Source organism: Leopardus geoffroyi, chromosome A3 (assembly GCF_018350155.1).
Source record: "Leopardus geoffroyi isolate Oge1 chromosome A3, O.geoffroyi_Oge1_pat1.0, whole genome shotgun sequence".
In the NCBI taxonomy this organism is placed as follows: domain Eukaryota; kingdom Metazoa; phylum Chordata; class Mammalia; order Carnivora; family Felidae; genus Leopardus; species Leopardus geoffroyi.
In genome coordinates this window covers 48,338,603-48,364,904 of record NC_059336.1, presented here as the reverse complement: position 1 = coordinate 48,364,904, position 26,302 = coordinate 48,338,603, and the positions used below count along the sequence as shown (strand labels likewise).

The 26,302-nt window shown below is 44.3% G+C and overlaps 2 protein-coding genes across 4 annotated transcripts in view; one reads left to right on the top strand and one right to left on the bottom strand.

Annotated features, from left to right (window-relative positions):
- Nucleotides 1–1,502: 1,502 nt before the first annotated feature.
- CSTL1 (cystatin like 1) lies at nucleotides 1,503–6,694 on the bottom strand. The gene is made up of 4 exons (XM_045445498.1): nucleotides 6,602–6,694; nucleotides 5,544–5,960; nucleotides 2,349–2,462; nucleotides 1,503–1,620 (listed from the first exon to the last, which is right to left on the bottom strand). The coding sequence occupies exons 2-4, from the start codon at nucleotides 5,760–5,762 to the stop codon at nucleotides 1,537–1,539; spliced, it is 417 nt and encodes a 138-aa protein (XP_045301454.1). The 5' UTR covers nucleotides 5,763–5,960; nucleotides 6,602–6,694; the 3' UTR covers nucleotides 1,503–1,536.
- Nucleotides 6,695–21,694: 15,000 nt separating this feature from the next.
- NAPB (NSF attachment protein beta) overlaps nucleotides 21,695–26,302 on the top strand; it is a 41,117-nt gene continuing 36,509 nt past the window's right edge. The window contains exon 1 of one of the 3 annotated variants that reach the window (XM_045445494.1): nucleotides 21,695–21,886. In XM_045445494.1, the coding sequence (XP_045301450.1) occupies nucleotides 21,789–21,886 (98 nt within the window). In that variant the 5' untranslated portion in view covers nucleotides 21,695–21,788. The remainder of the gene's footprint in view (nucleotides 21,887–26,302) is intronic. The other 2 variants (XM_045445496.1, XM_045445493.1) reach the window with 2 other exon arrangements.

The following is a 26,302-nucleotide window of genomic DNA, read 5'->3' as shown; positions in this document are numbered from 1 at the left end:
AAAACAAAAGAATATATACTGTATGATTCCATTTGTAAAAGTTCAACAAACAAGCCAACTTCAGCTAGGATGGCAGGATCTGGAGAGAGGCTACTCACCTGTAAGATGGAGGTGAGAGTTGCCATTTCATAGGATTGTCATGATAACTAAATGAGAAAGTGAGGAGAGGAGGCGCATGCCAGGCACCCATTCAGCCCTTAATGACATTAGATTTGCAGAGCTGGATGCTCTGGGCTTCTCTTTTGCATGAGAATTTCCCCACCTTTAACGCTGCACCTCCACTCTCCCTTCTCCCTGAAGCCTCTCAGGTGAATTTGAAGTTCTAGTTTGTGTGTTAACTCTTCCCCTTTGGAAATATTCTCTCAAGTTGTCGTTATGAGTGTGCTGATGGGCATGGTCCCTGAGGAAGCTCTCAGCCCACATCTGCTCCCCATTTCTGATCCAGTGTAGAGCTACTCTGCTCAACTGAGTCACATGAGGGAAGACCCCACAAGTCTCATTCCACCAGCATTGAGCACATGGGAGGCTCAGGAACTCTCTGTGAAGGAAAGAGTTCACACAGCCAGTCAAGACTGCTGTCCTTGGAAAGGCCCACTTGCAAAGTTGGTCTTGGTTGGAGTGTCAGAACCTGGATGGTAAACAGTTCCCTACACTGATACAAAACTTTTCCCAAGTAATGAGAGGACCTCATGTGTCTACACTGTTTATACAATGTGATTTATGCCACACACCTGCTTTTCTTCTGGAAGTCTGAAGTTTGGACACATGCTAGGCAGAGGCTCCATATGTGTGCACTCCAGGGAAAATCTGTGGCACTCAGTCTCTGCTGAGCTTCCCTGGGAAACACATTTTACACATGTTATCACAACTCACTGCTGGAGAATTAAGTGCATTCATGTGATTTCATCAGGAGAGGACTTTGGAAACCTGCATCTAGTTCCCCAAAACTTCTCCTCATCAGCCTTTTCTTTCTGCTGGTTTTGTCTTGTATCCTTTCACTGTAATAAGCCATAGTTATGAGTACAACTGCATGCTGTGTCCTGGGGGTCCTCCTACTGAGTTACTGGACTAGTGAACTTGGGGACTTCAGCCACACTCACAAAGATGTGCAAGTCACAGAGAGTGTGGGGAAGAAACAGAGATCCTGCAAGCTCAGACCAGAGGTCAGGATGTGCCAGAATCACAACTCTCAGAGATATGTGCCAAAGTAGAAAAACTATGTGTTTCTTCCAAAGAGTTAACAGCCTTCTGTTAAAATTGTACCAGCCCCCTAAAGGCCATTGAACATGTGCATGAGTGAGTGTGAGTGTGTAAGCATATGAGTGTGTGCATGAGTGTGGGTGTGTGAGACTGCATATGTGTAAGTGTGCCTGTGTCTGCATGCACTGTGAGTACACATGCATGTATGTGACTGTGTGCAAGTGTGAGTGGGTGTGTGGAGACCCTGCTGAGAGGGAATGAGGCCTTGCAGAAGTCTAATAGAAAGTGCACAGGTGGCCATCTAAGTTTTCATCAAAGATCTTTGCACTGATACATTCAAGCCTCCAGACAGGAGTTGTTCCAGAGTTGGTAGTAGTTCATCCAGGGCACAGTATACACCAAAAAATCACAAATGAAACTTTGTGGAAGGAGAAAGAAAGCCACTTTTTGAAGGTAAACAATAAGCTTTTGCCCTCGCCCAAGCCCTTGTCTGGGGAGACTGGACCAGTCACTGTTATCTGCACACTGACCACATGGGTGGGGGTATCTGCTCACAGTCATGTTGTGGGGCGGAGTGGGGCCAGCCTGAACAGGGATGTCACCATGGGTGCCCCTCGCCCAGTTACTTGGGACCTGGAACAGGTGTGCCTGGCGTTTGCAGCCCAGCAGGACATGGGGATGAGGTCTGTGCAGGACATCAGTCCTCCTGCACCTGCATTCAGGCACAGAGGGTTCCTCATGTCTGCCAGCATGCAGGTGGTATCACCAGGAGGAACTGGGAAAAGGCAGAAAAGATGGGCAGAGGTTGGAAGATGAGACAGAAACTAGACAATCCTCAGGGACCTGGAGAGTGTGAGCCAAGACAGAGTAAATCGCCAGGGAAAGTAAACCACTTCCACTTGAGGGCCAGGATGGGACTAGGAGAGGAGACAGAAGGCCTGTGGCCAAAGCTGTACGAGCTGCAGGTGGGAAGACTGCCCATTCTTCCTCCCACCTCTGAGCACCTCCAGTGGCATCAGGAGACCCTCAGGCTACCCCTCACCCTGCCCATATCCACATAGCTGGAAAAGCTGTCAATGTCCAATTCTGGTCTACTTTTAAGATTTTTACTTTTTCCCCTTTGATCAGAAGGCCCTGCCACCACACACCTTTTTCAGCTTTTTTTTGTTTTGAATGGGGCATGAATGGTTCCTTGTGCCATTCCTCTCACATTTGGTCCGGCTAATCTTCACAGTGACCATATACTCCACTCCAGTCGTCAGCTACCAAGAAATAGTGCCACTATTAGTATTGACTCCAAGCATCCAGTTGCTGGACCTCTCCAAGTAAAGCTAGGATGAGATAAAGCCCCAGGAACCACAGCCCCTCTTCCCAGAGGTCATCCACCAAAAGCATGGCTCCCTCTTCAAGTCAAGCATGGCCCCTGCCAATCCCCAGCATGTGCAGAGCCCTGCCCCTTGCTCTGGACCAGCTTCACTGCTACAGCCACAGATGGCTTCTCACCTGTCTCCCTTACATCCCCAGGATGAGGGAGGCAAGACATGGAGCTTGGCTGCCAGCAGTCCCAGAATACCCGCCACATCTGTACACTTGATCCTCAGAATACCTACGGGTGCATCTTGTCTCAGCTTCATCCATGTTCTTCCTCCCTACTCTCTTTCCCAACCAACCTGAATGGAAGTTTAGCAACAGAGCTGAAAAACACAGGCTTAGGAACTGAACTGATTTGGGGCCTTCATTCCCCACCTACTAACACTTTGCCTTTGAGCAAATGCCCAGCAGCCTCCAATTCTTCAACTACAGAGTCCAGATAATTGTGACTGCTCAAGAAGTTGTTGCCTAGGCTAAAGAGAAGCATGCTTCTCGCTGAATGCACAAAGAAAATTTTAAAATAACTTATTATGAATTATTAAATATTTTAGCAAAGTGTGGGGAACATTACTCTGAAGCAGCAATGGAGTTGGGGAAAGCAACAGAAGACAGCAGAATTGTGCTACAGTCCTGGCTTTAACCCCTGCCAACTCTATCTCCTTGGCCAAGCCCTGCCACCTCCCTGACTCAGTTTTCTCATCTAGAGAATGGGGAGAAGAGTGAATGTGTAAACCATGGAGAACACACACCAGGGCTATTCCCAGCTGTTGGGATCTGTCTTCTTGTGCTCATGTTCAAGTGTCAGGCTGTGAGGACACAGGCAGGGAGTCTGGGAAAAGTGGAGTCAAGTGTCAGGCAGGGAGGCTGGGAAAGCCTTTTGTGGCAGGGAGGACCCACAACCTGAAATGAAACTCTAATCAATGCTTTGGTGAGTCATGTTCTCTGTTGGAAATAGCCGGATCCCTCAAGTCAATGTACAGGATAGAGATCTCTGCCTGGGGGAGGGGAGAAACTCTTGGAAGTTCCCTGCTTCCTTGTCCCAGTGTTGGGTCAAACCAAAGGAGAAGCCTTGGCACTCTCCCAGGTGGGTGGAAGTGGAAGGAGAGTGTTCCCACACTGTCCCTGGAGGAAACTGTCCTCAGAAAAGCGCAGGGTGGTTGTAGGGGAAGGAGGCTCGAGGGTAGTGTTGGCATCCTGGTTCCACCATCTGCTACTGGAAGAACTTCCAGATGCAAGGCTCCAAGCTCTTCATCAAAGGACAGTTGCATCCAGGCATTGGCATCCTGCAGGGCTTTCACATGGACCTTCATCATGCTCTGTATGTATGAAAAATCTAAAACACTGGCCATGAATTTTACTAACATTGCAGTGTGCAGGGTGCCTGGGTGGCTCAGTAGGTTAAGTGTCAGCTCAAGTCATGATCTCATGGTTTGTGAGTTTGATCCCCAAGTCAGGCTCTGTGCTGACAGCTCAGAGCCTGGAGTCTGCTTCGGATTCTGTGTCTCCCTCTCTCTCTGCCCATCTCCTGCTCATGCTCAGTCTCTCTCTGTCTCTCAAAAAAAAATGTTAAAAAAAATTAACATTTCAGTGTGCGAAATGTTTTCTTATTTATTATTAGACTGCACTGCTAGATAATAAGAAGAATGATCAAGTAAGACAATTATTTTCATGAGTGCTGCTTCACTCATTCTGCCCACTTGCAGGTGAGGAAACTGAGGCCTGGAGAGTATGGGTGGCATTTTACCAAGATCCCACAATTAGGAGGACCTAGAGCCTGGGTGCAGGCAGCCCACCAGGCCCACCTCCTATACCCCTCTGTGAGGTATTAGGGCAGAGGTAATCATGTGGTAAAAGGACCCTTAACCCAGGTCACTGCCACCAAGGGGCACACACATGCTGTTCTTTTATCCATTTGAATGACATCAAAAGTTTGCTCATAAACTATTCTTTTAGAGTTAACTGTTAATAATAATGGGCTGAGTCCACAAGACAGGCCTTCTGGGATTCCCAATTTGGCAAGATCTTTGGTCAACAGCCACCACCTTGTGGCCAAGTCACTTCAGTGTTCTTGGTCCTGAAGCACCACCTTGGGGCAAAAGTATGTGACTGAAACAGGGACAGGCTGATGTCCACACACTATGATGTCAGGCATGCTTTGTGTCACACCAACACTGCCCAGCCCTCTCTGTTCCCCACCCTTGCTGGTTCCTCCTGTTCCCACTGCTCCTCTCTCTGGCCAGAGACCTTTTCTCCTGTCAATCTTTTTTTCCAAATTGTATTAATTGAACTAAAATGTGCTATTGTCTCTGCCCTCACTTACATATAGTTTACCATGTAAATTTGAGGGACAGTTGGACCCACAAAAGTGGTTTTCAAATAACTTTTTTTCTCTCTCATTCCCGATTAATATATTTCAGAGAAGCTTTGTATTCAAAACACGTAAAAAGAGAAATGATCTGGTTGAAGCCTATCCCTCACTCCTCCTCTTCCCTCCACCCAAAAAAAACCCTCTGTACAATTTCGGATTTCTGTAGAATACAGCTAGAAATTCCAAACTCTACAGCCCTGAGCATTGAAAAACTATTGTTGAGGGGGAACCTATAGAGAATATTTATATTTTAACAAAGCATACCATTAAAAGAAACAAAATCATCCTCATTTGCTGTCACACTGGCAGGACTAATTTCAGAATTAAAAAGGCAATTCTTCCCAAGGAAGAATAGTTGAGAACCTCAGGGGCCATCTTTACTTTAGACCAAGAGTGACAGAGTTTCATTCCAGTCCTCAGGCTGGCATTTCAAAAGCATTGCTAAGGCAGTTCTGGGGTCCAAACAACTGCAAAGCATGCTCATCCTAAGTGAAGCCTCCCCCTGCCTTGGTGAAACCATCACTTGGTTCTCTCTGGGAGCCATACCATGTCCCCACATACCCAAATGGGCACTGCCCATATCCAGAGAAACCGAGGCACAAACCTGCATCTGACTTCGAAGTAGCTTGTCAACTTGAAATAAGTAGGTGTCATTGCTAGCATTGTTGTAGGTTTCAATGAAGAACTTGAGGGTTGAATTCATGTTTTGCACGCTCGTGGACTTCTCCTGGAAGCCTTCCCACCTTTGAAAGTGACCCAGCCTGGCTGCCAGGACGACAGCAGCCAACAGCAACAGAGGATTCCTCCAGCATCCAACTCCCATCTCACAGCCTCAGAAATCTCCTATCCGCTGCACCTGCCAGGGCGGGCTGGGGCCAGGCTGTAACTTGCTCACCCTTCTACAGCAGTCTTCGCCAAGTGGGCTTTCCCAGGTTAAATGGAGATTGAGAACCCAACCTCGTCTTTCAAGGCTCTACCATAATCTGACCAAAGGACCAAACCATGGTGCTCCTGGGTGGCTCTGTTGGTTGAGCATTAGACTCTTGATTTTGGCTCAGGTCATAATCTCTCAATTCATGAGATCGAGCCCATGACAGGCTCTGTGCTGATGGTGTGAAACATGCTTGGGATTCTCCCCCTCTCTCTGCCCCTCCCCTGCTTGCATGCATGCATGTGTTTTCTCTCTCTCTCTCTCTCTCTCTCTCTCTCTCTCTCTCAATAAACAAACATTAAAGGAAAAACAAAAGGACCAACCCATGAAATCTCCCTGGGTGGTTGCCCAATTCACTCTCAGGTCCATACATTTTCCACATATTTATGACACCAGCTTGGTTCCCTTAGTTATTCAGACAAGCATAATTTCTAAACACCTTGCCAAAATGGGCAAGACCCTCTCCCTACCCTCACATCTATTGAAGAATAAAGCCCCCAAAACAGAGCCTTACAGTGCTATGCAGTAAGAAGCATATTGGACAGAGAAGTTCCAGTTGTGGAAATGGGGGAAGGCTTATAGAGAAGGTAATATTTGAACTGGGATATGAGGAATCAGGGACATGGGACAGGGCATGATACATTCTATTTACCTTCTGTGGGCTCTACCTGTCTAACCTGGCCATCAACTATTCCCCGTGCCTCCTTTAGGGACAGGTTCTCTTTACTAACCTGCCACCTTTCTCACCACAGATTTCTGGCTGCTGGATCCCACTGTGCCTGCAGGCCCTGGCACCAGCTCTTGCTATATTGGTGTGACTCCAACAGAGCTTTGTGAGGTAATCTTGGCCTCCCTGTGAGGGAGGAATAAACCCTGATCCTTATTCACAGATTAATCATGTGGCCCCCTGAAGGTTAGGTGCTACTTATGTCAGGCAAGAAAAATTCTCCTCTACCCTCTTTGGGTCTCTGGCTGGGCCTTAGAATTAACTAGCAGGAGAAAAACATGGTTTAATTGACCTTTTATATATACATGGGAAACTTCACAAGAGAATGAGGATGTGAAGTGGCCAGAACAAGAAGCTTGCATACCCTGTAGACAAGAAAATAATAAATGTGTGAAGAATTAACAAGACAATGGAGTTGAGACTAGGGGTAATAAATGGTGAAGAAGTTATAAGGCTTGTTTATACAGGCTTCTTGACCCTGAATTCCGTGTCTCCAGAGAAAAGGATGTCCTCCATGTCCATGTACCAGGAGGGTGTCTTTCACATGAGAGGTTTGTCTCCTATTTTCAAGGAAGGAGGGCTAAGGAGGGGGTCAGAGTATCCTTCCTGCTTCACCGTTTCCTAAAACTCCTTTGTCTTAAAATCTTCAATGCGCCAAGGTGCCATATTTTGGCATAGTATGTCCTGAACCCCGTCACCTGCACTCAGAAGGCTGTAATAGCTTCCTATTCTAAAAACTTTTGTTAAGGTGGGACCCTAAATGGGATCCTGAAGAAAAAACAAATAGTGGGACAATTGATGAAATGTGAAGAAAGTCTGTAGATCAGTTCATAGCATTGCGCCAATGTTAACTTTCTAGTTTTTACCATTTCACTGTAGTTACAAAAGATGCTAACATTTGGGAAAGTGGGATGAAGTGTATATAACAAAATTCACACAACTTTTGTTGCCTTTTTCTAAGTCTGAAATTATTTCAAATAAAGGTTAAAATGTTCAAAAATAAATAGGACCTGTCTTTGAGAAGCAGCACCACCTAGCAGTCCAACTCTCCTGGGTTCAGATCCCTTGCTAGGTGACTCTAGGAGAGGCAGTTAATCTCTGAGTCTCAGTTTCTTCATCTATAATATGAGAATGGGGAAAACTACTAATCTTGGTTTGTGGTGGAGACTAAATCCATGTAGCAAACAACCTGTTCCCAGGTCAGGCATCAATCAGTGCTCAGAAACATCCTCTGGGTGATTCTTTCATGACTCTGAATCCAAAAGCTGAAGCCCATAGTGATTTGCATGCCAACTGCCCTGGAACACAGACCACCTAGTGAAAATCCTACTAGACATGTTATGACATCCTCCCCTGACCCTCAGAGGCTGCCTTGTAGGACTTGCCCAGCTGATGGAGGTGTCTGCTTTGGAACACTCTGACCCAGAGCTGCAGGAGTGCCATTGTCAAATAGATACATAATATGTGTGAGTATTATGTGTGAGTAATATGTGTGAGTATTCAGACCTGGACAAGGGCAGCCTGTCCTGGAAACCTGAGATATGCCCATCAGACCATGGACCTGAGGAAGGAAAAGTAACATTCACTGGGCTATATTAGAAAATATAAGAAGATGGGGCTAAATACATTTAAAAAATGATCTACTTATAGAAATATGCACCTTGGTCACGTCCATAAAGAGAAAAATGAGTCCCCAGTAATTTCCATGGAATAAGAAAAAAATATATAGACCCTGGTGATATCCATAGAATAAAACAGAAAACAGGGATCTTTTCTGTCATTTCTGGAGTTCTTTGACTTATAGCAGCATAAATCCAATCTCCACCAGTCTCCACATGGCCTTCTTTTCTGTCTCTTTGTCTCAGATTTCTCCCTTCTTTCCCTTAAGAATACCAGTCATTGGATTTGGGACCTACCCTAAATCCAATATGATCTCATCTTAAGGTCCTTAATTAGGCCTGCAAAGACTCTATATCCAAATAAGTTCACATTCATGAGTAGTAGGGGCTAGGATTTGCACATATATTTTTGGGGACCACAGTTCACCCCACTAAAATGTCCACCAAATAAGAGAAATTTGGGAGTATGGACGTGTCCATGTGTATTAGTTTCCCATTGTTTTGTAACAAATTACCTCGATATTCGTGGTTTAAAACCACAGAAATGTATTATCTTACCATTCTGGAGGCCAGAAATCTGAAGTCATTTTCACTAGACCAAAATCAAGGTGTTGACTGGGTTGAACTCCCTCCAGAGGCTCTGGGGGAAAATCCACTGGATGCTACTATCCCTTGGCTTATGGCCACATCACCCCAGTCTCTACTTCTGTGGGCATATGACCTCCTTCTCTTCTGTCTGCCTCCCTTTTATAAGGAAATATGGATGGCATTTAAGACCCACCTGAAAAATCCCGAATGATCTGTCTCAAGGTCTTGAACTCAATCACATCTGTAAAGTCCTTCTTTACCACGTAAGACAATGCTCACAAGCTCCAGGAGTTAGGATGTGGACATCTTACAGTGGGTTATTATTCATCTCTCCACATCATGGATTCAGGGAAAATAGGAGGGGTGATTATTTCCCTGGAAGGAGGGAGAACAGCGGCTCTGGTGATGCCCCTGGAGAAGGGAAAAATGAAAATAAACACATCCATGGAAATGGAGGGAAATAGGAGGCCTCATCAATTCTATGCTTAATGTCCATGGAGTAAGTGAAAAATAGGGGATCTGATAATACTCATGGGATAAGATGAAGATAGGGGACCAGCATTATATTGATGGATCAGAGGAAAAATACAGGAGGACAAATGATTTCCATAGATTGAGGGGGAAATGGTGGTTTTGGTTATGTCCATGGAATGAAGAGAAAATAGGATTCCAATAATGCTTGTGGTGTAAGGGATAAGCAGGATATTTGGTTAAAATCACAGAATAAAGAGTAAATAAATTGCCTGGCTATATCCAGAATAGACCGCAAGAAAATACAGCAGTATAATGCCCATAAAGTGAGGGGGAAATGGAGGACCCTAGTCATGTCCATGGAATATGGTGAAAATAAGGGGCCTGAAAATGTTCATGAATTAAGATAAAAGCACTGAGCCTGATAAATCCATGGAAAAGGAAACTATTAGGCTTGATTATATCCATGCAATGAGGAGAAAATACAGTGCTGAGCATGTCCCCGTAACATGGGAAAGTAGGGGACCTCGTTATATCAATAGAATAGGGGAAAAGCAGAGTACCTTGGCCATATCTATGGAATGAAAGGAAAATAGGCAGCCCCATCATGTCCATATAAAAAGAAAAAAATAGAGATAATGACTATGTCTATGTAGTGAGGGGAATATAGGGACCCTGGCCATGTCCATGGAATGTGAGTATGCAAAAGAAGGGAAACAGGGAACCTGGCATGTCCATGCATGAAGAAGAAAATAAGAAGCCTAATAGTGTCTGTGAAACAGGGAAGGGCATGGGGGTCTCACTCTTTGCCATGGAATAAAGGGAAAATAGAAGCCCTAGATGTCCAGGAATAAGAAGAAAATTGGAAAGATGGCCATGTCCATGGAATAAGGGGAAAACATGTGACCTGGTTAAGTCTATGAAAGTCTATAAGGAAGAAATGACAGGGAATGATTATATCTATTTAATAAGGGGACACAGGGAGCCTGGTCATGTCCAAGGAATTAGAGAAAAGTAAGGTTTCTAGATATTTCCATGAAAAAGGGAAAGTAGGTAACAAGGAAAAACTCAGCTTCCCACCTGGGTAGGGAAAAATGCCAGCTCTTCCCTATGGTCTTTTTCTCCCATGAGTATCATTTTCCATCTTGCAAAATATACTTTCTGACATTTCTGGCTGCCAAATATGTGGGGGTTTTCCCCACAACAAGCAATTCTCTCCAACACTAGTCCACTCTGCCTGTAAACAGGTGAAGGGATCAGTCTTACAAGATTGCCCCACCATCACCACCACCTTCAGATGCCAGGTGCAATTCCAGGTTGTCAGCTATGCTTCTGACCAACTTCCTATAAACCTGACGTTCCCATGGCCCACTTTTGGGTTCAATTAATTTCCTAGTCTGGTTCATAGAACTCAGGGAAACACTTTTACCAGTTACCTTATAAAAGGATATGACAGGGGCGCCTGGGTGGCGCAGTCGGTTAAGCCTCCGACTTCAGCCAGGTCACGATCTCGCGGTCCGTGAGTTCGAGCCCCACGTCAGGCTGTGGGCTGATGGCTCAGAGCCTGGAGCCTGTTTCCGATTCTGTGTCTCCCTCTCTCTCTGCCCCTCCCCCGTTCATGCTCTGTCTCTCTCTGTCCCAAAAATAAATAAAAACGTGGAAAAAAAATAAATAAATAAAAGGATATGACAAAGGATATAGATGAACATCCAGATGGAAGGAAGGTATAAGGCAAGGTATTTGGGAAGGCTTCCAGGCCCTATCTTTGAGGGCAACTCTCCTGGTACCTTCGTGTGATGACCAACCTGGAAGCTCTCCAAACCCTATATTTTAGGGATTTTATGGAGGCTTAATCATGTAGGCATGATCTATCACTGACTCCATTTTTAGCCCTTCTCCCTTCTCAAGAGAGTGGGGGACAGGGCTAAAAATTCCAAGTTTCTAAACATGGGTTGTTCTGTATCATGGCCAGCCTCCATCCAGGAACCCATCTAAAGTCACCTCATTAGAACAAAAGGCACTCCTATCACCTAGGAAATACAAAAATTTCAGGAGCTCTATGCCAGGAACCAGGGTTAAAGACCAAATATTAGAACAAAAGATGCTCTTAGTTCTCTTACCACTTAGGAAATTACGAGAGTTTCAGTTCTGTGCCAGAACCAGAGGCAGACACCAATATATATATTTTCTATTTTCTATTAAACAGGAAACTTGATTATGTCCATGAATAATGGGGAGGTAGAGGTCCTGGCTCTATATATGCCTGGTCATGTCCACTAAACAAGGAGACAATAGAGAATCTACTTACTTTCATCAAATAATAGGAAATTGTTACAGCCTGCCTGGTTACAGCTGTGGGAGAAGAGGAACTAGGGACCCTGATTTTTTTCCATGGAATAAAGGTACATTAGGGGCACCCGAGTGGCTCAGTCAGTTAAGCACCTGACTCTTGATCTCAGCTCAGGCCTTGATCTCAGGGACGTGAGTTTGAGCCCCACATTGGGTTCTGCGCTGGCAGCACAGAGCCTGCTTGAGATCCTCTCTCTTTCCCTCACTCTCTGCCCTTCCCTCCCTCACTCTGTCTCTGTCTCTCTCAAAATAAACAAATAAACTTTTAAAAAAAATATTAAGTATAAAAAGCAAAGAAAAGACTGGCCTTATCCAGAGCCACAGAGGGGCAAGTATGAGAAGATTGAGGCCTGAACCTCAGCCCCTCCCACCTTCCTGGGCCCAGGCCACCTTCTCATTTGCTGCTGCACGATCCAGAGGAAAACAGTCAACCTTGTTAGTAGTTGGTGCTTAAGAAAGAATAAGCATCTTTCCAAGAACCCAGAACACCTGGCCTTCTGAGTCACAGGATGAACCTGGTAGCAGTGCCACTGCTGGAGCAGTCATAGTGGCAAGTGCATGGAATTTGTCTTCCATCAGCCTCCAGCTGTGTGGTTTGTGGGTGACATGGTGGGAATGTATGGGGAGTTTTTTGTGAGCTGCACAACTTCCTGGTTTTGTCTATTGCCAACCAGGCTTGGAAATTCTTTGTCAGGCTGCTCCCAGGGAAAAATTAGCAGGAAATAGAGGGAGAATGTGTCTTATCACTGCAGACAGTAAGGTTCTGCTTGTGTGGGCTGAGGAGTTTGGAAATGGGGAGTTTCCTGGCTGTGGTTTTTAATCCACTCCTCCATCTTATCTTATCATTCCTGACCCTCCACCCCAGATGAACTTCTTAGGCTCCTCCTTGATCCCAACTCCCTTGGGCTGGCATAGACCACTCATCAGCCTGGTCAAAACATTGTTCATCATGATATGCTTCTGATTGGAAACCTGAAGTGTAGTGCCACTGCTCCCCAAAGCAGGAAGGGACCTGGAGGTCATCTAGCAGGTGAGAATCCATGCCCTAGGATGCCAGGCATGTTCCAGGACAGATAGCCAAGTAGACCATCCCCTACCCAGCCAGGCTGAGTCCAGACATCCAGGCTGGTCAGTTCTGTTCTCACTGTGGAGTCTGGAGCTGCTATGAGGGGTCAGAGAGATGCAGAGCAGAGTCAGATGTGAGGCAGCCCTTCCACTGTTGCTTGGCAGCTGCTTTACCTTCTGAGTCTCAGTTTCCTCATCTGTAAAATTTATATAATAGTAAATACATCGGATTATTGTAAAAGGTGCAGAAGTGCCTGGCATAGTGCCTGGCACACAGGGCCATGTTGACTATTTCAAGAAGGGGAAACCTCCTCCAAGAAGTCATGGAGGTGCAGCAGGTAGAACTTCCCTGGGGCTCCAGGCTATTTTCTGTGATCTCCCCCCTCCTGCCCTCTCTCTATCCCTGTCACCATTGACATCATAGGGGCTGAGAGAAGATGATGTGACAACTCTCAGAGAACAAATATGCCCTTGTAAATAGCAGGGTTGATCTCATTGGGTTCTTCTCCCACCTTATTTCTTTCATTCATTCATTCATTCATTCATTCATTCAAGCACTGTTTGATAAACTCTTCTTTGTCCTGCTCTCAACCAGCTGCTGACCTGGATATTACCCTGACAAGAAGCAAATCTATTTGAGACCCACCCTGTCACCAGAAACCCTTCAAAGCCATCCCAGCAAGGAGCAATCTGCCGTCTGGGTACCTGTTTGAGTACTCTCCCAAGGGAAGCTGCAAGGAAGCGTTGCCCAGGCTACCAGCAGCAGCCCCCACTGCAGCCCTGAGCCCCTGAGCCCTCATCCTGGGGCTGCAGCAGAAGGACGTGGCTGATATTGGCTGGAGATGCCCGCTGGTCCTGGGGAGCAGGCCAGCAGCAGGCACAGAATGCCAACAATGACAAGGTGGTACTACAGATGGCTCAGAGCTGGCATTGTCCCAAAAGGCTCAGTGTACATTTTCTCTTTCCAGACAAGGAAACCTGAGAAACCACGAGGCTCAGAATGTCAGAGATGTCACAAGAGACAGAACATTCTCACTGTCTCTGTAGGATCTCCACCTGGGGACCCAGGGTGGCATGGTTTGTTGGCAGGCCATCATCCTTCATGCAGCCTTTGGTCTCATTTCTTTTTCTTTTCTTTTTTTTTATTTTTAAGTTTATTTATTTATTTGGAGAGAGAGAGCATGGGCAGGGGACAGCCAGGGAGAGAGAGGGAGAGACAGAATCTCAAGCAAGCTCTGCACTGTCAGCGCAGAGCCTGACACGGGGCCTGAACTCAGAACTGTGAGATCATGACCTGAGCCGAGATCAAGAGTCAGACACTTAACTGACTGAGCCACCTAGGAGCCCTACTTTTGTTGTCCTTTCTGCAGCTGTTTTCACTTGTGCAGCATTAGTTTACCAGCTCCTTAGCAGGCTATGCCATTTAAGTAACCATCACGTCTCATTTCGAAAGCAAATAAAAGGCATGCAGACTCTGCAGACTGTTGTGCTCCAGCTTCTGGTCTCCTGCTCTACTGCTGTTTTCCATGAGTACTCCGCCATCTTCTGACACAACAAGTGGCCAATGCTGAAGCAGGCCAAAACTTTGTTGTAACCTTCAAGTCTTCAAGTTCAAGTCCTTTGCTCATCTTTTCTATTTGGTTGTTTGCCTTCCATTGATTTGTAGGATTTATTTACCCTTAGTAATAATTATTTTGGGGTTTATTTACTGTAAATATCTTTTTCTGGGTTGTGGTTTTGTCTTTTCATTTCAGTTATGCTATGTTAGTGAAAAGAAATCCTTAATCTTAATGGAGTGGATGTATTGATTTTTTTCTCTTATGGTTTGCAATTTTGATGTCTCATTTAGGAAATCAAGGTCATGAAGCTACTTTCCTGTATTTTCATTTAAAACTTCTAAAAGTTTTCACCTGAAACTCATGTGACATTGTCAACTATACTTCAATTTAAAAAAAGCAAAAAATTCTAAAAGTTTTAAAGTTAAGCATTTCACACTTATGTCCATAACCATTAATATTTTTTATGCATGGTGTGTTTGCTAATATCTTGTTCAGAATTCTTTTATCCATGTTCATGACTAAGACTGGCCCAAGATTTTCCTTTCTCATATGAGACTTTTATAGTTTGAGTTTCAAGGTTACACCCCATAAAACAAGCTAGGGAGTGTGTCAATCAGGGTCCCCACAATAAACAGAGGTACACTCACTATAGGAAGGTTTATTTATTGGAGGTACTTACAGTGCTGCAGGTGCAAGGGAATCCAGGGCACATGGTTGTCATTTGCTGGAAGATGAGGGGAGCGATCTAGACATCAGAGAGCCTCAGCTGACCACGCTGCAGAAGGGCTGGGAAACAAATGCCATGATCTCACTCACCTGCTGCCCTCCATCATATGCTGGGCATCTCATTGGCCTAATGCAACAAGATACCAGAAGACACAATACCCTATTTATGGAGCCCCTGTAGGTCAGCATGCTGGGGCAGAGAACAGTATAAAGCAGGATAGTGACTGGGATGGAGAAGAGGGGTTGCAAGATGATCTTAATCCTATAGAAGAGTTGCTAGTCTTTTACTTTTTTTGTCTATTCCTTTTAGGGATTGGGAAAGAGAGATTCTATATCTGGCTTCATTTCATTTTCTTTATTGAGAAAGCCTCCCAGTATACAGCTAATTTTCATCAATAAAAATAAATATGGTCTATAAATTCGCCATAAACACTGAGTTAACAAATACTGAACTATTGCATCTAAGGAGAGCACAGGTTTGGTTCCTTTGAGTCTCTGGTCACATTTTTGCCAACCCATTAACACATAACCTTGTTTTATACGTATTTCTATTTAAAGACACTTTATTTGACCTACATCTTGACTAGTTAACATTGAACTCATAGCCACCCATAGCCACCAAAAAAGTACAAAAACATGGAAACCATGGCACTAAATAGACCATGAGAAAAATACTTATTACAGTATGAAAGCCAAAAATAAAAACAAAAACAAACCAAACAAACAAACACAAAAAAGACAATGTTGCCTTGTCCAGCCTAAGCTGAAAAGATGTATATCAGGTCACTCCAATTTTTCACTGCTCTGCATATGTCCATAAATTACTGTAGAAATGCCATAGTATTCATTTGGGGATTACAAATAAATTTTAGCGAATAGGCAAATTCACAAGTATAGAATCCATATGGGACGTGTAGGTGGCTCAGTTGGTTAAGCATCTGACTTCAGCTTAGGTCATGATCTCACAGTTCATGGGTTTGAGGCGTGCATCAGGCTCTGTGCTGACAGGGTTGCAAGATGATCTTAATCCTCTAGAAGAGTTGCTAGTCTTCTCTGCAATGAAGTGGGCTTCAGATTCTGTGTCTCCCTCTCTCTGCCCCTCCCCTGTTCAGCCTCTCTCTCTCTCTCTTACTCTCTCTCTCTCTCAAAAGTAAATAAATAAACATTAAAATTTAAAAGCAAATATAGAATCCACGAATGCTGAGCATTAACTGTATTTTCAAATGCAGAGCATTTGTATTGTATTTACAACAGTGTAGAGTGGGCTTATGAAGGCTCAGTTCTTTCAGACTGAGTATGAAGAGATGTTAGCACCACACCCTAAATAAGCTTGTGACCGTGTGACCACTGATAGGAAACGCCTTCTTCATTTTGGGACAAACCCGACTATTTTGGTAATAGGCAAATAGGATGAACCTCCAATGTGTCATAATAGGAAAGGGTTATATAAAATTTGTGCAAAGAACTATTATCCATCAACAATTCATTGCAAAGACTGGTAGCGATCTTGAAAATGCTTATGTTTCCTAAACAGACAAAATACAAATATACACTGTGATAATATCTGCATATTTATAGGTTTAATAAAGATTTGATAGGAAACATATACATAAAAATGAATAGAAATGAATAGAAAAGAATTCTCCTAAAATTTATTTTAATTAAAGAAGTTTAAATCAATTAAATTAAAATAATAATGTGAAAGGAAATCAAGATGGTCCAGGAAATAAACCATTTTTCTCTGTAAGCCATTGTGCCTACAGCTCAGAACCATAACTCTGGGAAGAAACATATTGAGCCTATAGGAGAAAGGTCTTAGAATTTATCATATAAAAAAGTTGGGGCATCTTTGTTTTATATCCATTTGCCATTTTTAAAGTTTATTTATTTATTTACAGAGAGAAGCACACGAGCAGGGGAGGGGCAGAGAGGAAGAGAGAATCCCAAGCAGGCTCTGTGCCATCAGCACAGAGCCCAACTCAGGGCTGGATCTCACAAACCCTGAGATCATGACCTGAACAGAGATCAAGAGTCAGACACGTAACCTACTGAGCCACCCAGGCACCATTTGCCACTTTAAAAAACATCCAGTTAATTTCAAAATGTGTTCTGGAATTTCAAATCAGTTAATGAAAAGAATAACATTAATTAATGACATAATGGTTTTTTTCAGAAGTATTTACTTGAACTTAATTTACTATCTTCTATGTTTCCTCTAACAGATACTTTGTATATTTAATTTTGCCTTTTCTAATTCTTTGGTCTAAATTTTACGGAATAATTTCTCAAGAAAATGGTAAATAATATCAACAAAGCTGTCTTCAGGAATATTTGTAGCAATTTCAACACAGCATGAAATGTCTCAAACACACACATACATACATACACTAACTACTGTTTGTTTGAAAGTTTAAAAAATATATAATAAAAAACACTTATCAAATTATCCCCCTGAAGTTTCCCATTCATTGCTCTCAGGTTTTGCGAGTCCACGAGGAAAATGAAAAGAATCACTGTAAATAGAGTAATTAAATTCTATCCTCAAAGCTGCACAAAGTACAGAAACCCAACCTCATCAACATGAATAGGGAACATTTATTTTCATTAATTAATTACTTGGATGCTTTTGGATGAAGAGCTTTCAGGAATGAATTATTTTTTACCTGTCTTCTAAAGGGGACAACACTAGAGGAGCCCTGGCCTTGTCCCTTCCAATGCCTCTGAGCCACTCTTAGGTTACAGACAGAAGTGAAGCTGAGATATCACTGGAGGAGGCAGCTGAAGATGGGGCAGACCCTCTAGGGATTCGAAGGCCCTTGGAGGTGAGGGGCTGCTCCCCAGCCTGGGGGCTGTAGCTTCACAGTTTTGTCAAGGTGACAAAAGGTGGGGACTGGCTCCCTTGAATGTAACTCTGGGGGGTTTAACACATCTGCAAATCCTTAGAGACACTCCCCTTGAATATGGGTGATCTTGAGCTATTTGCTTTAGGGAAACAGAAATGATGCCTTGGAACTTCAGAGATTAAGTCATAAAGGTAATCCAGCAGCTGCCTGGCTCCCCTCCCCCCATCACTTTTGGAGCCCTGAACACCATGTAAATGTTCAGAGAGAAATACCAGGAGCCTCAGCTGCTCTGGTCTTTCATGTCTTCCTATCCCAGGCAGCAAGCATTAGCAGAAAGCCCTGAGGTGACCCCAGCTCCAGCTACTACCTGAAAGAGAGACCCCCAACTTGATGGGGTCTCAGATGCCACCCATCTGAGCCCAGTCAGCCCCCAGAACCACAAGTGATGATACTAATAAATGATCATTGTAGTTTGATACCACTAAGTTTGAAGTGGCAACCAGAACCCCAAGTATACAGTTATCCACAGATGACAATGCTGATTTATGAATTTGTAATGAACACCACGACTGTGCATGGGCACCAGACTATGCCTATTGGTCGTCACTGCATACACTCCCTGTCTTAGTTTATGTTCTCCCAGAAGTAGACCTTGAGACAAGGATTCCAGTGGAAGCAATTTCCTGGAAGGTGACACCACAAGGCAGCACTGGTAGGAGTATGGGGAGAGGCAAGGGAAGAAAGTCAATAAAGAGTACAGAACTAGCAACCTTCTCCTGTGAGCACTACTGTATGTAATGAGTGGGGCTCATTACCACTGGGAAACTACACAAGCCAGTGTGAAACATTGCTCAGAGATGTCCCGCCAGAAAATTATCTTCCAATGTTCCAACACTCATTGATTGAGGGCTGCTCGTGGAAGGCCAAGAGGCATTAATTCCCCTATTAGTGTAGTTAATTAATCCTCCCCACTTCTCCAGCATTCAAGCAGAGCAGACTGGAAGGCCAAAGAGAACACTTAGGAGAACTCCAGGTGCTGGCAGTTGGGACCCACAGGCATGGGAACACCCAATGCTAGTCATGGCCAGAAGTTTCCTACAGACTTTAGAATCAGAGGGAAGGGAGGTGGGTGACACTAAATGAACTGGTACCACTTAGTAACTGGTACCCGCTGTTCAGCTGCGGGTAGGGCAGTAGTAGCAGGAGCCAGCTACACTCAGCTCTAGGGAGATACTCACCCAGGGCACTGGACACCTGCACTGGTCACTGAAGACACCAGCCCAAGCAATCCTGGAAGTACAATGCATTTGTGCCTTCTGCACCTTCCCTTGGTGCTAGTCTCCACACAGGACTCTAGCCATGCTGCACCCCCTACTGTGAACACATGCAGATGGCCACATCTTATTTTTCACATAGATAATTTTCTGACTCTGCCTCTCTTAGAGCTGGCTATTCGCAGATGGCTTCAGCCTTGCCTTTGCAGACCACCTCTAGGGTGAATAGAGGGATACTTGACATTCCAATTTAACCTCCTGTGTGTTCATTCAGTCTAAATGTCTGTGTGTCTACCCTGATCACAGGGGAAGACCTACAGATCCTGCTTGGTTCTGCCTGGTTCAGGGTGCAAGCTTCTCCTTTCCTGCTCCATCTTCTCAGAAACTGTCTGAAATCTTTTCTTCTGAATGCCCAGAGTTGCTGAAAGGCAAAGTATATCTAAGTCAGCGTTGTCCACTAGGTTATGCTTTAAATAGAAATGTTCTGTATCTGTGTAGTCCAATATGGTAGCTGACTAGCTACATGTGGCCATTGAGCAGTTGAAATGTGGCTAGTGTGACTGATGAATGAAATTTTACATTTGATTTCATATTATTTGATTTACATTTAAATGGCCACTTGTGGTGAGTGGCCATCATCCTGGTCAGCACAGGTGTAGGTCTTTTGGACCTACTCTAGGACGGCTCCTACTTGAGGGCCTCACGCCCTCCCTGGCCCACATGAGAGCAGGTCTCCATTTCTCTCCTGCTTGGTGGATTCCTTATCTGTCTCTCAGCCATCCTCACTCTGTGAGGTTTGCCTCTCTGCCCTGCCACATCCCCTAATCCAGCCTCTGGGAGAAGAAACATGTGCTCTACACAACAATTACAGCTTGAAGTTTTTATGCCACTTGGGTGTGGACTGGGGAAGGATGTGCCTGACAGAAAGAAGAGAATGAAGGAAATACCCAAACATAAAAAATGTCACTATGTGCCCTGCCACTCTTAACTGCATGTTCTGGTTTGGAGGAGGCAGTCCATTCCATCTCCTTTTGAGCTGACCACAGATTTGAAAATCTAGAACTGTGTGCTTGACAATAGCAGCAGAGAGTTCCTTTTAAAATGTACATTTCCTAGATCTCAACTTCAGGAGATCCTAACAGAAAAAGCCAGTGGCTTAGGAATCAGTATTTCTTGAACATCCTTTGGAGTTTCTGCATTGGGCCAGCTTTGGGAGCTGCTTTATTCAACATAATGATGCCGCACTTAAGAGCTTTTGAGTTGGCCTCACTCTGTGAAAATCCCTGTGGACTGCTCTGCTTTGCAAGTGCTTATTTCCAGTTTTGCAGTTTTTCTCATTACTCCTGCATTTACTGCCACCTCTAATTTCCTGCCTCCTTCTTCTCCAATACTGCTTCAAAAGCACACAAATTGGGATTTCGAAGTTAGAGTATTGCATGTAGTAATAGTAAGTAAACCCTGCTTGAAGATCTGATAGAGTGATTCTAGAGCACCTTCAATGTATGAACTCTGCGATCTATGCTTTAGTTACCTTTCAAGGAGTTTCACCCTTGTTGTCTTGCTCTCTAAAGATAGACTTCATTTTCTTAGATACATATTGTGTTCCAGTGCCCACAGTGTATTTATTAATAGTTTAATGTTGTCACAAGTTCTCATTTGGCAGTGATTTTCATATTTGCTTCACCACCTCTGCTTTAGCATTGCCAAATAAATGGTCTAGACTTTGTATTTAAAAAAACAAAAACAAAAGCAAAAAAAACAAAACAAAACAAAACAAACAAACAAACAAAAAAACACCTCCCTCCCGGACAGGCCTGGAAATTGTTGGCACACGATAGCATCTATCTATGGATAGTCTTCCTGGCAGGCAGAATTGTGCTCCAGAAGACTCACCCCCTATGGCCAGCACCACGTAGAGGATACGAAAGTTCAAAGCCTCCCATCCATAGAAAATAATTCAGTCAATTAAAAGAGTGGATTACACATATATAGCATAAATGCAACTCATTTATAACCAAGGAGGAGAGGGCCAACATAAGGCTGAAATATGGGGAGACTGAAAAATAATTCTGAATTTATATTGGGGAAAATGATTACATTCTTAAACGCCTTGCTCTGGAGATAAAAATGGCTCTCTCTGCCAGCTGTTGCTGGCGGGTGGGTGGGTGGATAGGCATCACATGGTTAATGAAATTGCTTTTGGTGGCTGCGTTACATTCCCTTTTGCAAAATTTGCGCGTAGGTTGAACGTTCCAATCTGTTATCCTCCGTTTGCTCAACCATCCCATTGCCAGGTTATCAGTCGTGGTGAGCAGGGATTCCTGAACCAACGTGAGGCTGCATGTTTGAGGTTATCCTTACTGGAAAGCCACGGGGCATTTTCCATTTCCCCGTATACTTGAAAGATTAAAGTTCACCTTGGACTAAGACCCATACAGAGAGTCACGCCCCCCATCTCGAAATCCCGGGCGCCGCTAGTCCGCTAGCTCAGATCTCCACCCGGCCCGGCTCAGAGGCCTTCTGGGAATTGTAGTTGAGGCCTCGCGCATCTCCGCCGCCAGTGACCAGCCTTGGACTACAAGTCCCGATAGGCCTTGCGCGCCATGCCTGCGCGATCCGCTGCTGCGAGAGGAGGGTGAAGGCGCGGAAGGCGCATCCGAGCCAGGTTAGGCGGTTGTGGCGGCGATAGCAGGCGACATGGACAGCGCGGGGAAGGAGCGTGAGGCGGTGCAGCTGATGGCGGAGGCGGAGAAGAGAGTCAAGGCCTCCCACTCCTTCCTCCGAGGGCTGTTTGGGTGAGCGCTAGACCGCGCGTGCCCTGAAGGGGTTTCCTTCCCAGGCCCTCTCCCTAGCTGCCCGACCCCCATGCGCGCCCTGTTGAATCCCCCCTCCACCTCTGGAACGCCCAGCGGCCCTCATTTCCCATACATCCTCCAGAGAGCTCCTAAGTCTTAGAGCCTCCCAGGGACCCCTCTCCCAAGAACGCCCCAGGGGATCTCAGCACCCCTGCGTGTCCCCCATCCCCTAAAGCCCCCAGACCTCTCCCTCACACGCTCCCCAGAACCTCTACAGTCTCTCGCGGTCCGTCAGCCGCAGCGCACCCTCCAGATATCCCCTGGGGTCCCCAGAGGGCCCCCCCACCCCTCCACGCCCCCTCCGGCCCGGCGCTGTCCCTGCGTTGTTGCGGGGGTCCCGTGGCCTCTTTTGGAGGAGGGCCGTCACCGCCGCGGCAGGACAGGTTTGTTCTCTTCCCCACGGCTGAACCCGCATCTCTCAGAGACTTGTGTTGGCCAGAGACGACCCCAGGAGGAGCCGGAGGGGCGGTCCGGGGACCCCTGCCCCGGCGCCTGGCCCGCGCATCTGGGGGCATCTGGCTGGGCGGTGGGCCCCGAGCAAGAGCAGACTGGCGCGGCGCCCCGGTTCCAGAGATGGGGTGCTCCTTTGCCTTGCGCCAAGTAGGCATTTAATAAACGTTCGTTGGAGAAGGAATACGTTTTCTCAGTATAGTATTTTTACTTCACCAGAGATTGATGGGTTTGCCAGGGCCTCCTGTTTGATTAAGGATAAACGCAGCTCCTAAGTAGGCGTCTTTTGGGAATCCCGTTAATTTTCTGTAATTTTCTGTTCTCCTGGGGTAAGGTTTTAAATTCGGACTTCCCAAAAAGCAGAGCCTGTACTGACCGTTCTGGGTGGTTGAATATGTGAATGATTCAGCTGTTTAGGATTAGAGAGGCTGAAATTTCCTGGTGGTGGTGGTGGTGGTGGTGGTGGTGGTGGTGGTGGTGTTTTTCTTTTTGAAAGTGAAGATCCTTTGCCGACAGCAAGAACATATTTTTATTTTTGAGAAGGACCAATACTTAATTGTTACATTATTCAACAGTTTTATTTTATGTACTAAATTCAGTTTGGAATCTGCTTGTTTTGCCATCTTCATTCTCTTGATTATAATATAATACTTTACCATTGTGGATACATCTCCAGGAAATGCTTAGATGCAGCTTTCATGCAGTGCACAGTAGTACAGGAAGCAAAGATGCGTAAAAGTAAAGGTTCCTAACTTCAAGAACCTTGGGAAGGGCATTTATCCTAGCTGGTTTCTAAATTCTCCTGTGATGTGTAGTTTGGAACATAGCAGTGAATTGTAACTTTGTTCCCCTTTAAAAGTTATGATTTATAAGGAGCATTCTCTCATGCTTGATGCTAACACCAAACAATAGCGCCTTTCTGTGATTCACAAAGCATTTAAAATATATTTGAATAGAATTTAATGTCCTAGCACCTCCTGCCTGGAGGTGATCTTAATGTCACAGCATATTCAAGTCAGGATGTGTTTCCCTGGAAGAGAATCTATAATTGGCAGAGGAGAACATTACAGCACTTGATACTTGTCTCAAGGGAACCCTCCTTTTTGTGAAGTGGTGTTGCGTTATTGTTTTGATGAAGCTAGGCCAAGTCTTGAGCCAATAATCCTAAAAGGATTTTGAAAAGGCTTTTGTTTGTAAACAAACATCTTTTCTCTCCTTGATTGTTGATCACCTATTTCATTGACAGGCCTTATAGGAAGACTGTTGTCTTTAAACTGCATAAAAGTCATTGCGTCCCAGGTCTGGCCTGGATATGGCAGGCTTTTGGATGGGGGGCAAGTTACTTAGCCTCTCCGTGCCCCAGTTTCGTCTGCTGTAAAAAGGGGTAATAATAGTACATCTAATAGTGAGGGTTCAGTGAGTTTATGCATGTAAAACATTTAGAACCATTGGAGAAGGTGACTAGGATATTAATTAGCATACTTGCCAAAATTGTCATCTGATATTTACCAATGAAGTAGAGGGCCAGACAGATTAAGTGACTTTGACAGGATTTCAGAGCCAAAGACCTTTAGGACTGGATCTTTGGTCCTTTAATGAAAGATTTGAAAGGGCTTTGTACTATGTGTTATTTATCCTATGGGGAGTAATTGTGTTATTTTCAGTGATACTTGGTTCCAGGAAATCTTGGGGAAGAAGAGTGCTCAGTTCTCTGAGTTTTAATAGTATATAATTACTTGAAGCTAAAAACCAGCCCTAGTTTCTCTGTCAGTTACTGTGGGAAGACCGATTCTGTATCAATTTTATTTTTTTTTTAATTTTTTTTTCAACGTTTATTTATTTTTGGGACAGAGAGAGACACAGCATGAACGGGGGAGGGGCAGAGAGAGAGGGAAACACAGAATCGGAAACAGGCTCCAGGCTCTGAGCCATCAGCCCAGAGCCCGACGCGGGGCTCGAACTCACGGACCGCGAGATCGTGACCTGGCTGAAGTCGGACGCTTAACCGACTGCGCCACCCAGGCGCCCCTGTATCAATTTTAGATGTTTAGAATCTTCTATTATGTCTGGCATCATCTGTACCTGTCCTCATCCTTCTAGACTGGGTTACCTGGTAGTCTACCCTGTCACCCTTCTTTTGATACAGAATTTTCCCATCTACTTGTTATTCTTTCTTGAAACCACAGTGTAGTCCACCTCCATGTCAGACTCCTGAATTAACAAAACTCACATACCGATGTATCATCAGTATCAGTATCATTTGAGCCATATATTTAAGAGCCGACCGGTTCGTGCTTTTAAAGGCGACAGATGATGCTGTTTTGATGACATGGCAGCCATTAGAATTAGAAGGTGCTCAGCCTATTGCAGCATATTTTACATGGACTCATTCTCATTATCCTAACTGCAGATTAAAATGTATTAGGAGCTCATCTCCTTCACTCCATGTTTATCCAGCACCCACACTCGTTTTGTGGCAATACTGTATTGTCACTACTATACTATGGCTCTTCCTTTTTTGTTGCTTTCAGTAAGATTTCATGAAAATATACATTGTATATTCCCGAGAAAAGATCAGTCATGTATTCTGTGTACAAGGCACAAGTCCCATGCTAGTCTGCAAGATGTTCCTAAGCCACTAAGGGGTGTAACCATCACAAAATACCCCTTATTGGTGTTCTCCTTTTCTTCTTGACTGCCATTTAGACAGTAGTGTGTTTTTGTAGTTGTGGAATTGAATTAAAACTTACTCTTTCTGAAGGGCTTAGCACAGTATAGCAAAACTACCACCAAAAGAGTAGTGTTTTCAATTTGTTTGTTCCCAGGAGTGAGCTATTAAATTTTGTAGTTAATTTCAAATTCAAATGTAAAATCTTAAAGAGCTGCAAGTGAGATCTTAAACTGGCCTGAGTATGACAGTAAAGTAAAGTTTGGAGTTGCTAAGGCATCTCTTGCTGTCTTCTCCATCTTGTTTGTAGGAGGCCAGGTGGGGGCTAGCCAGCACAGTACACATGAAAGGGAATGGCTGCTTAAGAATGACAGTCAGAAGATGTTCTGCATGGTTAATACTGCCTTCTCCTGCTTTTGAATGCTGCCCGGTCATAAAGCTTGTAAAGAGCCATAAATTTGGCAGTGTCAAAGTAAATTTAATGAAAGATCCTACTGGGTTATCTTGAAACAATTATGAGTCTATAATTTCCTAGCTGTTTTTGAAAATTGGGAATATTTCTTAAACATTGTAGGCCATAAATTTTCAGTATTCTTCACTCAGCTTTATTTCTACAGAGATTGTGTTTAAGTTTTGCCAAAATATGGTGAGGACATATGATAGCATTTGTAAAGCATTTAGGACCCCCTCAGTTACAATAGATACTCAAGTGCAGATTGAACGTTAAAAAAAGAAAAATCATTAAGCTCTGATTTACTTAGAGACAAGTAGTATAGTATATGAAATATATATGTACATTTCTTATAAATTTATTATGTTAGAATATAAAAAACAGACCTACATATTGGGTAATTATAACATATATACAAGCTATAATAATGTATCCTATATTATTACATATAGGAAGACCAAACCTAGGTTCAGTCTCTCTCTATTAGTGTGGTGACCCCTAGCCCAGTAAATCATTCTTGGAGTTTGTTTTTCTCAGCTTTCAAATGGGCAAAGGGAAAGAATCTGCTTTTCGGAATTGTAAGGATTGACTGAGGTATTAGAATGCTTATTAAGCTGCATGGAGCTATATTACTGTTAATTTATGAACATTTGGTTTTCTAATATTAGTGCCAAGTTACAGTTTATGTATCAAATGGCAAACTCTTTCTAGATTGGCCTTATTCTGTTTGCATTTTTGCAGTTTTTGCAGTGCTCACCGTATATTCTCTCATTCTCATGAGCCCTGT